Consider the following 13,254-nt stretch of genomic DNA (forward strand, 5'->3'; position numbering starts at 1 on the left):
AATTCACACAGTCAAACACTTCCAGAATTATTAAAGGTTAAATTAACAGGAACGCACTCATGACCAATTATTGAGATAATCATTGATCTGGATTTGCATTACTGGTTAAGGAGAATATCACAGCTGTACTGCAGGAGGACACCTCAGAGGGGTCATGCAGCGAGGCAATATGGGTGGAGCTCAGGAATAGGAAGCGTGCAGTCACGATGTTGGGGGTTTTCTACAGGCCTCCCAACAGCCAGCGGGAGGTAGAGCAGCAGATATGTAGACAGATTTTGGAAAGATGTAAAGGTTGTGGTGGTGGGTGATTTTAACTTCCCCTATATTGACTGGGACTCACTTAGCGCTAGGGGCTTGGATGGGGCAGAGTTTGTGAGGAGCATCCAGGAGGGCTTCTTGAAACAGTACGTAGATAGTCCAACTAGGGATGGGGCCATTCTGGACCTGATATTGGGGAATGAGCCCGGGCAGGTGGTCGAAGTTTCAGGTGGGGAGCATTTCGGGAGTAGTGACCATAATTCCATAAGTTTTAAGGGACTTGTGGATAAGGATAAGAGTAGTCCTCGGGTGAAGGTGCTAAATTGGGGGAAGGCTAATTATAACAATATTAGGCAGGAACTGGGTAAATCAACATCTGACATGTGAGAGTCTTTCAAATGTCAGTTGATTAGAATCCAGGACCAGCATGTTCCTGTGAGGAAGAAAGACAAGTTTGGCAAGTTTCGGGAAGCTTGGATAACACGGGATATTGTGAGCCTAGTCAAAAAGAAAAAGGAAGCATTTGTAAGGGCTGGAAGGCTAGGAACAGAGGAAGCCCTTGAGGAATATAAAGACAGTAGAAAGAAACTTAAGCAAGGAGTTAGGAGGGCTAAAAGGGGTCATGAAAAGTCATTAGCAAACAGGATTAAGGAAAATCCCAAGGCTTTTTATACATATATAAAGAGCAAGGGGGTAGCCAGGGAAAGGGTTGGCCATCTCAAGGACAGAGATGGGAATCTATGTGTGGCGCCAGAGGAAATGGGCGAGGTGCTAAATTAGTACTTTGCATCAGTATTCACCAAGGAGAAGGACTTGGTGGATGATGAGCCTAGGGAAGGGAGTGCAGATAGTCTCAGTCATCTCATTATCAAAAAGGAGGAGGTGTTTGGTGTCTTGCAAAACATTAAGGTAGATAAGTCCCCAGGGCCTGATGGGATCTACCCTAGAATACTGAGGGAGGCAAGGAAGAAATTGCTGGGGCCTTGACAGAAATCTTTGCATGCTCATTGGTTACAGGTGAGGTTCCAGAGGACTGGAGAATAGCCAATGTTGTTCCATTGTTTAAGAAGGGGAGCAAGGATAATCCAGGAAATTATAGGCCGGTGAGCCTTACGTCAGTGGTAGGGAAACTATTAGAGAGGATTATTCGGGACACGATTTACTCCCATTTGGAAACAAACAAACTTATTAGCGAGAGACAGCATGGTTTTGTGAAGGGGAGGTCGTGTCTTACTAATTTGATTGAGTTTTTTGAGGAAGTGACGATGATGATTGATGAGGGAAGGGCGGTGGATGTTGTCTATATGGACTTTAGTAAAGCCTTTGACAAAGTCCCGCATGGCAGACTGGTGCAAAAGGTGAAGTCACACGGGATCAGAGGGGAGCTGGCAAGATGGATACAGAACTGGCTCAGTCACAGAAGACAGAGGGTATCAGTGGATGGGTGTTTTTCTGAATGGATGGCTGTGACTAGTGGTGTTCCGCAGGGATCAGTGCTGGGACCTTTGCTGTTTGTAGTATATATCAATGATTTGGAGGAAAATGTAGCTGGTCTGATTAGTAAGTTTGCGGACAACACAAAGGTTGGTGGAGTTGCGGATAATGATGAGGATTGTCAGAGGATACAGCAGGATATAGATCGGTTGGAGACTTGGGCAGAGAAATGGCAGATGGAGTTTAATCCGGACAAATGTGAGGTAATGCATTTTGGAAGGTCTAATGCAGGTGGGAGGTATACAGTAAATGGCAGAACCCTTAGGAGTATTGACAGGCAGAGAGATCTGAGCGTACAGGTCCACAGGTCACTGAAAGTGGCAACGCAGGTGTGGATAAGGTAGTCAAGAAGGCATACGGCATGCTTGCCTTCATCGGTCGGGGCATAGAGTATAAAAATTGGCAAGTCATGTTGCAGCTGTACAGAACCTTAGTTAGGCCACACTTAGAATATTGCGTGCAATTCTGGTCGCCACACTACCAGAAGGACGTGGAGGCTTTGGAGAGGGTACAGAGGAGGTTTACCAGGATGTTGCCTGGTCTGGAGGGCATTAGCTATGAGGAGAGGTTGGAAAAACTCGGATTGTTTTCACCGGAACGACGGAGGTGGAGGGGCGACATGATGGAGGTTTACAAAGTTATGAGCGGCATGGACAGAGTGGATAGTCAGAAGCTTTTTCCCAGGGTGGAAGAGTCAGTTACTAGGGGACATAGGTTTAAGGTGAGAGGAGCAAAGTTTAGAGGGGATGTGCGAGGCAAGTTCTTTACACAGAGGGTGGTGAGTGCCTGGAACTTGCTGCCAGGGGAGGTGGTGGAAGCAGGTACGATAGCGACGTTTAAGAGACATCTTGACAAATACATGAATAGAAAGGGAATAGAGGGATATGGGCCCCGGAAGTGCAGAAGGTGTTAGTTTAGGCAGGAATCAAGATCGGCGCAGGCTTGGAGGGCCGAATGGCCTGTTCCTGTGCTGTACTGTTCTTTGTTTGGAATACATTGCCTGAACGGATAATGGAAGCAGATTCAACAGCAACTTTCAAAAGGTAAAAGGTATATTTAAGGGGGAAAAATTGCAGGGTTATGGAGAAACAGCCAGGGAATGGGACTCACTGGACAGCTCTTTCAAAAAGCAAGCACAGACACAAGAGCCACAGCAGGCTCTTTCTGTACTGTAAAATTCTATAATTCTCTCATATTAGTAGTACAGAGAAGGATGCACACATTACAGCCAGTTCAACCCTTCACATGCCTCCCTTCTCTGTCTCCCAACTAGACAGTACAATTGTTTTGTTTTTAAGCTTACCTAAAAGCCTATTATGCCTACCGCCTCCATCATCCGCTATCTCCATTCTGGTGTCTTATGGTCTCTTACTGGGCAGGGAAACACCAGTGACTTGGGATCAGCGTGACACCAAAAGGAGCCAAGGTGTCAACAAAATGATATTGAGTTTCCAGTTTACAGCGATAAAGCAAATCTAAGTGTAAAAGTGCCCAAGCCTTGCCCAGACGCGAGCTGGACATGACCTGTGATACAGATACAATGTCAGTCTTTCAATTTTAGGGTTTTAAATGACAGAAGTAATCTAAGAAAATGGAATGCAAGTAAGAATTTTGTGTGAAATAGTTTCTCTTATTACTTCTCAATCTCTAAGAGTCCATAAGAGTGTGTCAAGGATAATTAGTGACGGGCAATAAATGCTGGCCTTGACAGCGAAGCCCAAATCCCGTGAATGGATTTTTAAAAATCGATGCATTTCTGTAACTGATGTCTGGAGCTGATTTTGGTGAGGACTATATACATGCAGTACTTGTAAAATGACATGGACAGGGTTACATGGCACACAAGTAAGAACATCAGAGGTGTGATTGATGGGAATTTTCAAGTTTCTTCCATCCTTTTTTGTGGTTGCGGGTTTGGCAGTGCTGCACAAGAAGCCTTGGCGAGTTGCTACTTCCTAAGATAGTTCATAACTGTAGCCATGTTGCGCTAGTAGTGGAGGGCGTGGGTGAGCGGAGCAAGTAGATTGCTTTATCCTGGATGGTGGCAAGCTTCGTGAGTATTGCTGCAGTAACCTGAAGAATTCTTAGCCCTGCTCTGTGGCAGGTAGGGCAGCTCTATTGCATATTTGGGATGTGTCAGGATTGCCTTTCTGTCCCTCTCTGTGTAGTGGAAGCTGGTTGAAGTATTGGTGTAGCTCATTTGGCATGATCCAGAAGAAAATGTTAAAATGAGCTGCCCTGCTGATGTGCCAAGGATAAAAAACTGTAATCTTCTTCAGAATGTGCGCATAATCGACAGTGTTGTTGACAGTGCTATCAAGCGGCACTTGCTTAGCAATAACCTGCTCACTGGCGCTCAGTTTGGGTTCCGTCAGGGCCACTCAGCTCCTGACCTCATTACAGCCTTGGTTCAAACATGGAAAAAAGAGCTGAACTCAAGAGGTGAGGTGAGAGTGACTGCCCTTGGCATCAAGGCAGCATTTGACTGAGTATGGCATCAAGAATCCCCAGCAAAACTGGAGTCAATGGGAATCAGGGGAAAACTCTCTGCTGATTGGAGCCTTACCTAGCGCAAAGGAAGATAGTTGTGGTGGTTGGAGGTCAATCATTTCAGCTCCAGGACATCACTGCAGGAGTTCCTCAGTGTTCCACCCCCAGTGGAGGTGCAGGGTGTATTCACTTTAGCAGAGAGGTCAGTGATGAGGGGGCATAGATTTAAAGTGACTGGTAGAAAAATTAGACGGGAGATGAGAAAAAACTTTTTCACCCAGAGGGTAGTGGGGGACTGGAACTCACTGTCTGAAAGGGTAGTTGAGGCAGAAACCCTCAACTCATTCAAAATGAGTCTGGATAGCCACCTCAAGTGCAGTAATCTGCAGAGCTACGGACCAAATGCTAGAAAGTGAGATTAGAGTAGGTGGAACGTTTTTCAGTTGGCACAGACACAATGGGCCAAATGGCCTCTTTCTATGATTCTGTGACCTGGGCAATATCTGGGCTTGGGCTGATAAGTGGCAAGTAACATTTGCGCCCCACAAGTGCCAGACAATGACCATCTCAAACAAGAGAGAATCTAACCATCTCCCCTTGACAGTCAATGGCATTACCATCGCTGAATCCCCCACTATCAACATCCTGGGGGAGTTACCATTGACCAGAAGCAGAACTGGAGTAGCCATATAAATACCGTGGCTACAAGAGCAGGTCAGAGGCTAGGAATCCTGCAGCAAGTAACTCACCTCCTGACACCCCAAAGCCTGTCCACCATCTACAAGGCACAAATCAGGAGTGTGATGGAATACTCTCCACTTGCCTGGGTGGGTGCAGCTGCAACAACACTCAAGAAGCTTGACACCATCCAGGACAAAGCAGCCCGCTTGATTGACATCTCATCCACAAACATTCACTCCCTTCACTACCAACGCTCATTGGCAGCAGTGTGTATCATCTACAAGATGCACTGCAGCAACGCACCAAGGCTCCTTAAACAGCACCTTCCAAACCCACGACCTCTACCATCTAGAAGGACAAGGGCAGCAGATGCATAGGAACACCATCACCTGCAAGGTCCCCGCCAAGTCTCACACCATCCTGACTTGGAACTATATCGACATTCCTTCACTGTCACTGGGTCAAAATCCTGGAACTCTCTTCCTAACAGCACTGTGGGTGTACCTACCCCACATGGACTGCAGCGGTTCAAGAAGGTAGCTCACCACCACCTTCTCAGGAGTAATTGGCGATGAGCAATAAATGCTGGCCGAGCCAGCAATGCCCACATCCCAGGAACGAATAAAACAAAGCGGTTCCAGAGTGGTGATGCGAGTAACTTTCCCAGTTCCATTTTATTTGTATTCAATGTTTGAAGTGTTGATGTCGATTTCTATTCATAGTCATTTGAAATGTGTATTCTTTCCCCTTTCCCCCTTCTAAGTGTGAACGAAAGGAGGAATTCATCGAAAAGATCAAGCAGCTGGACATTACAACTCAGACAGCCATAGTTTCTCACATACAAGAGGTGAGTCGGTGTGAAAGCTTCTCTTTTGTATCTATAGTAGGCTAGTTCTTCTTTGGCCTCCTTATCTCGAGAGACAATGGGTAAGCGCCTGGAGGTGGTCAGTGGTTTGTGAAGCAGCGCCTGGAGTGGCTATAAAGGCCAATTCTAGAGTGACAGACTCTTCCACAAGTGCTGCAGAGAAAATTGGTTGTCGGGGCTGTTACACAGTTGGCTCTCCCCTTGCGCCTCTGTTTTTTTTCCCTGCCAACTACTAAGTCTCTTCGACTTGCCACTCTTTAGCCCCGTCTTTATGGCTGCCCGCCTAGGCTAGTGCACTGTGCAAAATGGTAAAAGGAACAAAAAAAAAGGCTTGCATTTGTATAGCACGTTTCATGAACACTGAATGTCTCAAAAGTTCTTTACAGCCAGTGAAGTACTTTTTTGAAGTGTAGTCACTGTTATAATGTAGGAAACGCAGCAGCCAATGAGTGCACAGCAAATTCCCACAAGCAGTAATGTGATGATGACCAGATAATCTGTTTTTGTGATGTTGATTGAGGGATGAATATTGGCCAGAACACTGGGGAGAACTCCTTGCTCCTCTTTGCAATAGTGCAATAGGATCTTTTACGTCCACCCGAGCAAGCCGATGGGGCCTCAGTTTAACATCTCATCTGAAAGACGGCACCCTCCAACAGTGCAGCACTCCCTCAGTACTGCACTGGAGTGTCAGCCTTGATTTTTGTGCCCAAGCCCTGGAGTGGGACTTGAACCTGGAATCTTGTGACACAGAGACGAGAAGCAGTTAGGTATCCAACTGAGGAGGAATCCAAATTACATACAGTTGTTCAGATTTGAAGAAAATGAATTCTCAGGATGTGGGTGTCACTGGCTTGGCTAGCAATTATTGCCCATCCTTCGTTGCCTTGAGAAGGTGGTGGTGGTGAGCCGCCACCGTGAACTGATACCATCCCTGTTGTGTTCCACTGTTGTAACTCTAGTCAGTGATGTAATCATTGCTGTGTAGGTTCTCCCTTATTTCAGACTCACTGCTCATAACTTTTTCTCCTCTCTTTGATCTCCCAGCACTATCTCACCTTTTCATTTGCGTGGGCCTCTTAACTAGTTGCATATTCTCTTGTCATTAAAATGGGTTTCCACTGCCCAAGATTGAGAGTTCGAGTCCCACTCGAGAGATTTGGTCATTATTTCATTGCAGTTTGTGGGAATTTGCTATGTGCCAAATTGGCTGCTGCGTTTCCTACCTTACAACAGTGCCTACCCCTCAAAAGTCCTTCATTGTTTCTAAGTGCTTCTACGCTGATGACACCCAGCTCTCCATCACTACCACCTCCCTCAACTCCTCCACTTAAATTATCAGACTGCTTATCCAACATCCAGTACTGCATGAGCAGAAATTTTTTCCAGTTAAATATTGGAAAGACTGAACCCATTGTTTTCGATCCTCATTCCAAACTCACTTCCTGACTCCATACCTCTCTCTGGCAACGTCCGACGATTAAGCCAGTCTGTTTGCAACCTTGGTGTTACATTTGGTCCCGAGAGGAGTGATTCGTGCCATTGCTCAGACTGCCTATTTCCACCTCTGTAACATTGACTGACTTTTTGACCCTGTATCAGCTCATCTGCTGAAACCCTCATTCATGCCTCTGTTACCTTTAGACTTGACTTGTCCAATGCACACTTGGCTTGTCTCCCACATTCTACTCTCCGTAATCCTGAGGTCATCCAAAACTCTGCTGCCTGTGTCTTAAAATTCGCATCAAGTCCTGTTCCCCTATCACCCCTGTGCTCACTGACCTACCTTGGCTCCTGGTCAAGCAACATCTTGATTTTAAAATTCTCATCCTTGTTTTCAAATTCCTCTATAGCTTTGTCCCTCCCTATCTCTGTAATCTCCTCCAGCCCCACAATCCTCCGAGATATCTGTGTTGCTCTAATTCTGGCCTCTTGTTTATGCCTGACTTTAATCACTCCATCATTGGTGGCTGTGTCTTCAGTTACCTAGTCCCTGAGCTCTGGAATACCATCCCTCAGCCTCTCCACCTCGCCGCCTTGCTTTCCTCCTTTAAGGCGCTCCTTAAAACCTACCTCTTTGACCAAGCTTTTGGTCACCTGACCTAATATTTCCTATGTAGCTTAGTGTTACATCTTGTTTTATAATGCTCCTATGAAGTTTCTTGGGATGTTTTATTAAGTTGAAGGTGCTATATAAATATACGTCGTTGTTGTAATGTGCTTTGGGACGTCCTGAGTAAAGGCCTGCTGCCCAACCGGAACCCGATGGGACCCGATGACGTGTCGGGTCTGGGTCGGGTCGCACTTCCGGGTCCGGCATTCGGGCTCGGCTCGGGTCGGGCTGGATCGGACATGCTTTATCACCACCTCAGGTAAGTCATTCTAATGTTAATTTACTTTTAGGATTTTAAAGGTTGTTTTGTTACAGTTATTTTAAGCTTGTGCAGGTAAGGAACAAAGCGAAAAATGGAAGGTAGGTTAACTTATGGTCGGGTTGGGCGCGGGAAAAAATGGAAGGACTCTGGCTGGCTCGGGCTCGGATGGGCTTCTGTTGGGCTTGGGTCGGGTCTCATTTGCAGATCCGAGCAGGCCTCGAGTCCTGAGTGGTAAAAGTCTGTCTGTCCTTGAAAGGATCTTTTAATCCAACAGTTTGCTATTGAGCAGTTTGCAGATTTTCAGCTGTCTGTGCTTTGATTTTTCCTATCATCTCTTACTTTTCAGTTCTGATAGACATAGTTTGTGTGTGTGTTTGTTCCTTGCCCTATGCAATCAGCCCTCTTTACTGCATCTCACTGTGTTCAGAACAAAGCTCATAGCGCAGTCCTCTACTTTGAATTATAGAATCTTACTGCACTGAATGAGGCCATTCGGCCTATCTTGCTGTGCAGGCACATGATTGAATGAATCCCCCTTCTCTGCTCGTCATAGCGCTGCAGTTTTTTTTTTCTCTTTAGGTATTTGTCCATTTCTTTTATGAAAATTACTATTTGGTCTATTACCCCTGCCCATTCAGGCAGAGCACTTGAACTCACTCTTTCCCAGTATCTCAGACTGTGATCTGTATCTTCCATCTCTCTCTTTCCCCCTGCAACATTAAAGTTTTTTTTTAAATCATCAATTCCTGATTATAAAGCTTTCTGTTAGCTTGTGACGTCCCAGGTACTGAACGCAAATGATGACAGAAGTGCTCGAGTACTTCTTGTTATAGAAGGTGGTCCAGCTTTTGACTTAAGACATGGTAGGGCTCTGTGTGCTGCATAGGATTGGCTGTAGCTCTTTCTAAATAAACTAGCCACAGGTTGATGGGGTTGGGTAAAAGTACCAAAGTTTTAAGAGCCACTTTGAATTTCTCATCCTGTGATTTGATTATCTTGTCCAGATGAAGCTCTAGGTTCAATCTCCATCCTGTGATGGGCTAATTGATCTGGCAAGTGGGGGAGGAAGAGCTCCTACAGTTGTCCTTAGTGCTGTTGGGTTAGGGAGCATCAAACAGGCGAGCATCTGGTCTGTATTCACTGCAAAACTTGTGTGGACGTTAAACAAGGTCAAGAACTGTCTTGGTGATGATGCCCACTCCAGGTGAACAGCCCAACAGCATTCACTGTGTGAGCTCACATGAAGAACAGTTCTCGGGCAAGAAACCAAAGGGTGTTCAGCATCCTGGGAGCTGAACCCCCCAAAAAAAGGTCTACAAGGGAGGAAGGGAGAGGACAAAGTCTTTCAGAAGATGATTCCCACCCAGGTTTTCCACCAGACAGTCCAGCCGCAACTGTTTGCAGAACGTCGTTTGCAGGTGCACACTTGCCTCCCCGCACCACCCTTGCAGTGGGGTCTTTCACTGCTGATACAACGTGATAGGGAACCAGGGTAGGATTCCTTCGACTGAACTTGTTTTATTCAGCTGTAATACTTTCCCTATTCCATAGCTCTTGAAGTCTGGTTTCTAAACACCTCCTAAAGAAAAATGCGTGCAATCAGGCATATGAAGGCAAGTCTCAACTTCTATAGTTGAATAGCCTGACGAGCAAGCTCGTATAACAATGTATTGAGTGTGTGCCCGTATTCTGTTCACTTGTCAGAGTTCTGAGTTGTTTGTGAAAGGTGATGATTATAATTTTGGTAATTTGCTAAGTTTTCTCAGTAAATATCACAGACAGAAAGTGCTTCTGATGATTTGTTTTATGGAGCTGGGCAGCAGACCATGCTACACATGGTGATTACAGATTAAAGGATGTCTTTGTGTATCTATGAAGGAGTAAATATAAATTTCTTACTTGTTTTGTGCTAACCACATGGATATTATGACCTCAGCTGAGGTTTCCTCCCTCGAGGAAAAGTAGTTCATTGGTTACAAAACTCTTTGGGATGTTCTGAGGAAAGACAAGTTCTTTCTTTCCAGCCATAGATGGGATTTATTGGACATTCCCTCTGAGTTAGTGATTTCCTAAAGCTCAGTATTGTAAACTTGTTCTAGTGGGCTACAGGAGAACCCCATTTTGGGGCTTGCTGCTCAGACTAAAATTCAACACTATTAATCTATTATCTTGATAGGGAAGACATGAAGATGTTTCAACCTGTGGGGATAACCAAAGCTAGAGTCTATAAATCGAGGATGAATCCGATGCAGAATTCAGGAGAAACCTCCTCACCCGGAGAGTGGTTAGAATGTGGAATTCGCTACCACAAGGATTAGTTGAGGTGAATAGTGTAGATGTATTTAAGGGGAAGCTAGATAAGCACATGAGGGAGAAAGGAATAGAAGGATATATTGATAGTGTGTGATGAAGAGGGCTGGGAGGAGGCCCATGTAGAATGTGAACACTGGCCTGTCCCAGTTGGGTGGAATGGCCTGTTTCAATGTTGTAGACTCGTTGTAACTTTCTGCCTCACTCTTACAGATCACTCATAATCAGGAGAACGTGTTTGACCTTCAGTGGATGGATTTAACTGAGGTGACGGCAGAAGATCTGGAGACTCTATCTAGGTCAATGGTCTTCCATCTGAAGAGACTTCTTGATGACAGGGATGAGTACTCTGAGGTATGGATGTACAGGCGTCACTCAAACCGTTGACAACTATAATTTTACAACCATCATTGAATTTGGTCGACATTTGGGGAACAAAATTCTAGTTAGCATACCATTCTCAAGCAGAGAGCTTATACAGGTAACCTGCTGATGGTGTCATTGTTGACTTAGCTGCTCAGAAGTGTTCACCTTCAGTCTTTTAAAAAATATTTTAATTCCTTCCCGGATAACAACATGACTGCTGAATGCTACTCCCAAATCTGTAACCCCTAACCTTTAAAACGGGACAAAATGAAAGAAATAAAAACAAAAAGTGCTGGAAATACTCAGCAGTTCTGGTAGTATCTGCGGAGAGAGAAGCAGAGTTAGCGTTTCAGGTCAGTGGCCTTTCATCATAGAGTCATAGAGGGATACAGCACTGAAACGGGCCCTTCGGCCCACCGAGTCTGTGCCAACTTTCAACCACCCATTTATGCTAATCCTGCATTAATCCCATATTCCCTATCACATCCCCACCATTCTCCTACCACCTACCTACACTAGGGGCAATTTACAATGGCCAATTTACCTATTAACCTGCAAGTCTTTGGCTGTGAGAGGAAACCGGAGCACCCGACGGAAACCCACGCAGTCACAGGGAGAACTTGGCAGTACCCAGACCGAACCCGGGTCGCTGGAGCTGTGAGGCTGCGGTGCTAACCACTGCGCCACTGTGCCACCCTGAACTGGCAAAGGTTAGAAATGTAATAGGTTTTAAGCAAATAAAGTAGGGGTGAGGCAAAAGAGAACAAAAGGGAAGGTATTGATAGGACAGAGGGTAACAGAGAATAACTGTCGAGGTAATGGGGCAAAGACAAAGAGTGTGTTAATAGTGTCGTGAAAGACAAAGCGTTAGTGCAGAGAGGGTGTTAAATGACAGAATAATGAAAGCCCTGGCCAAAAGCACAAACATGAAAAAAAAAGGGCAGGCACATGGTAAAAAAAAAAATTGAGTGATGAAACAAACTAAAATAAAATGAAAAAATGAAAGGGTTGTTTTGCTGAGAACCACCCATCCATCCATAGACCATGGCTTATCAAGGGCTCCACCCTACCTGGTTTAATCTTTTCAGACACAGTTCTGCGTAAATGCCTCCATCCCCACTTCCCCATCCTTGGTCCAAAGAAAATCAACAAAACTCCAGAATATTTATCTATCCTTGCATCTCTGCTGTTCAGCCCTGGCCTGAGGCTCTCCACATTTCCCAGCCCTAGCCACAAGAGTATAGAACCCCTCTCTTCCCAGGAGTCTTGTGGTCATCTCTCCGCACCTCTCCCTGTAACCAGCAGTTCCATTTCTGGTCGGAAATTATCCAGCTCTTTTTTGTTTGGTTGTTCTCCTTTTGAAGGAGTTAATCACTTTTTGGCCTGAAATGCTTTTGCTGAAGATCCCTTTCATTGCTCCAAGCATTCGGAGTCTTTGCTGAACGTGTGATTAGTGTGCACTAATCTGTGCCTATTCTATCCAGTTGCCGTTCATTAGTATGGCAGTTACTTTGCAGCTGACCTTTGAAACATCCCCTACCAGTAGGAATTGCCAACACTCTAAGTAAATACGAGATATACTTTTTAAAAATGCACTATACTTTGTGACTTAGCAACCAACCATCTGTCTCTGCATCATTGGTGATCTGAAGCAAGTCAATAGTTTGTGTTCAAGGATAAAGGGCATCTGGACTGGGAAGGGAGAAACAAGTTCATGGAACTTTTAACGAATGTGAGGGGTTCAGAATTGACCATGTAGTGATTCCATATGCCTGAGGAAGGCTGTAGCACCTCTTGAGAACATTCTTTCTGACAAGTGCGATGTGCAGCAGTTGTATGATAGCAGTTAATGACTGTCCTACTTTGGGGGAGGGAGATGTGCAATATTTCTGCAGTGTAGAGCTGACTTCAAGATGACTCGCCTTTAGAATCATTGAATATTACAGCACAGAAAGAGGCCATTCAGCCCTCAGGTCTGTGCTGGCTCTTTTGTAGAGCATAAAAATATTTTCCTCATTTTGACTCGTATCGTTTGCCAATCAACTTAAATCGGTGCCCTCTGTTTATCGACCCTTCGGCCATTGGAAACAGTTTCTCTGTATTTACTCTATCTAAACCCGCCATGATTTTTAAACACTTTTACTGAATCTCCTCTTCACCTGATGTAAGATCATTGACCTGAAAGGTTGACTCTGTTTCTCTCTCCACAGGTACAGTCTGACCTCCTGAGTATTTGCAGCGTTTTTTGTTTTTATTCCTCTCTGCTCTCAGGAGAACCATCCCAGCTTCTCCAGTCCATCCACATTATTGTTATCACTAATCCCTGGAACCATCGAGTGAATCTCTCTTTTGTACCCTCACTCGGGTAATGAAAGTTTACAGTTCCAAGTTGAGGCTGTCTGTGGCAGGATCCTG

At 45.2% G+C, this 13,254-nt stretch overlaps 1 protein-coding gene across 3 annotated transcripts in view; it reads left to right on the forward strand.

The window, feature by feature from the left end:
* Positions 1–13,254, forward strand: part of ccdc88c (coiled-coil domain containing 88C) — a 298,794-nt gene that overhangs the window by 166,603 nt on the left and 118,937 nt on the right. For all 3 annotated transcript variants that reach the window (XM_068038543.1, XM_068038546.1, XM_068038545.1), the window contains 2 exons: positions 5,687–5,770; positions 10,687–10,827. In XM_068038543.1, the coding sequence (XP_067894644.1) occupies positions 5,687–5,770; positions 10,687–10,827 (225 nt within the window). The remainder of the gene's footprint in view (positions 1–5,686; positions 5,771–10,686; positions 10,828–13,254) is intronic.

Source organism: Heterodontus francisci, chromosome 9, assembly GCF_036365525.1.
Source record: "Heterodontus francisci isolate sHetFra1 chromosome 9, sHetFra1.hap1, whole genome shotgun sequence".
Lineage (NCBI taxonomy): Eukaryota > Metazoa > Chordata > Chondrichthyes > Heterodontiformes > Heterodontidae > Heterodontus > Heterodontus francisci.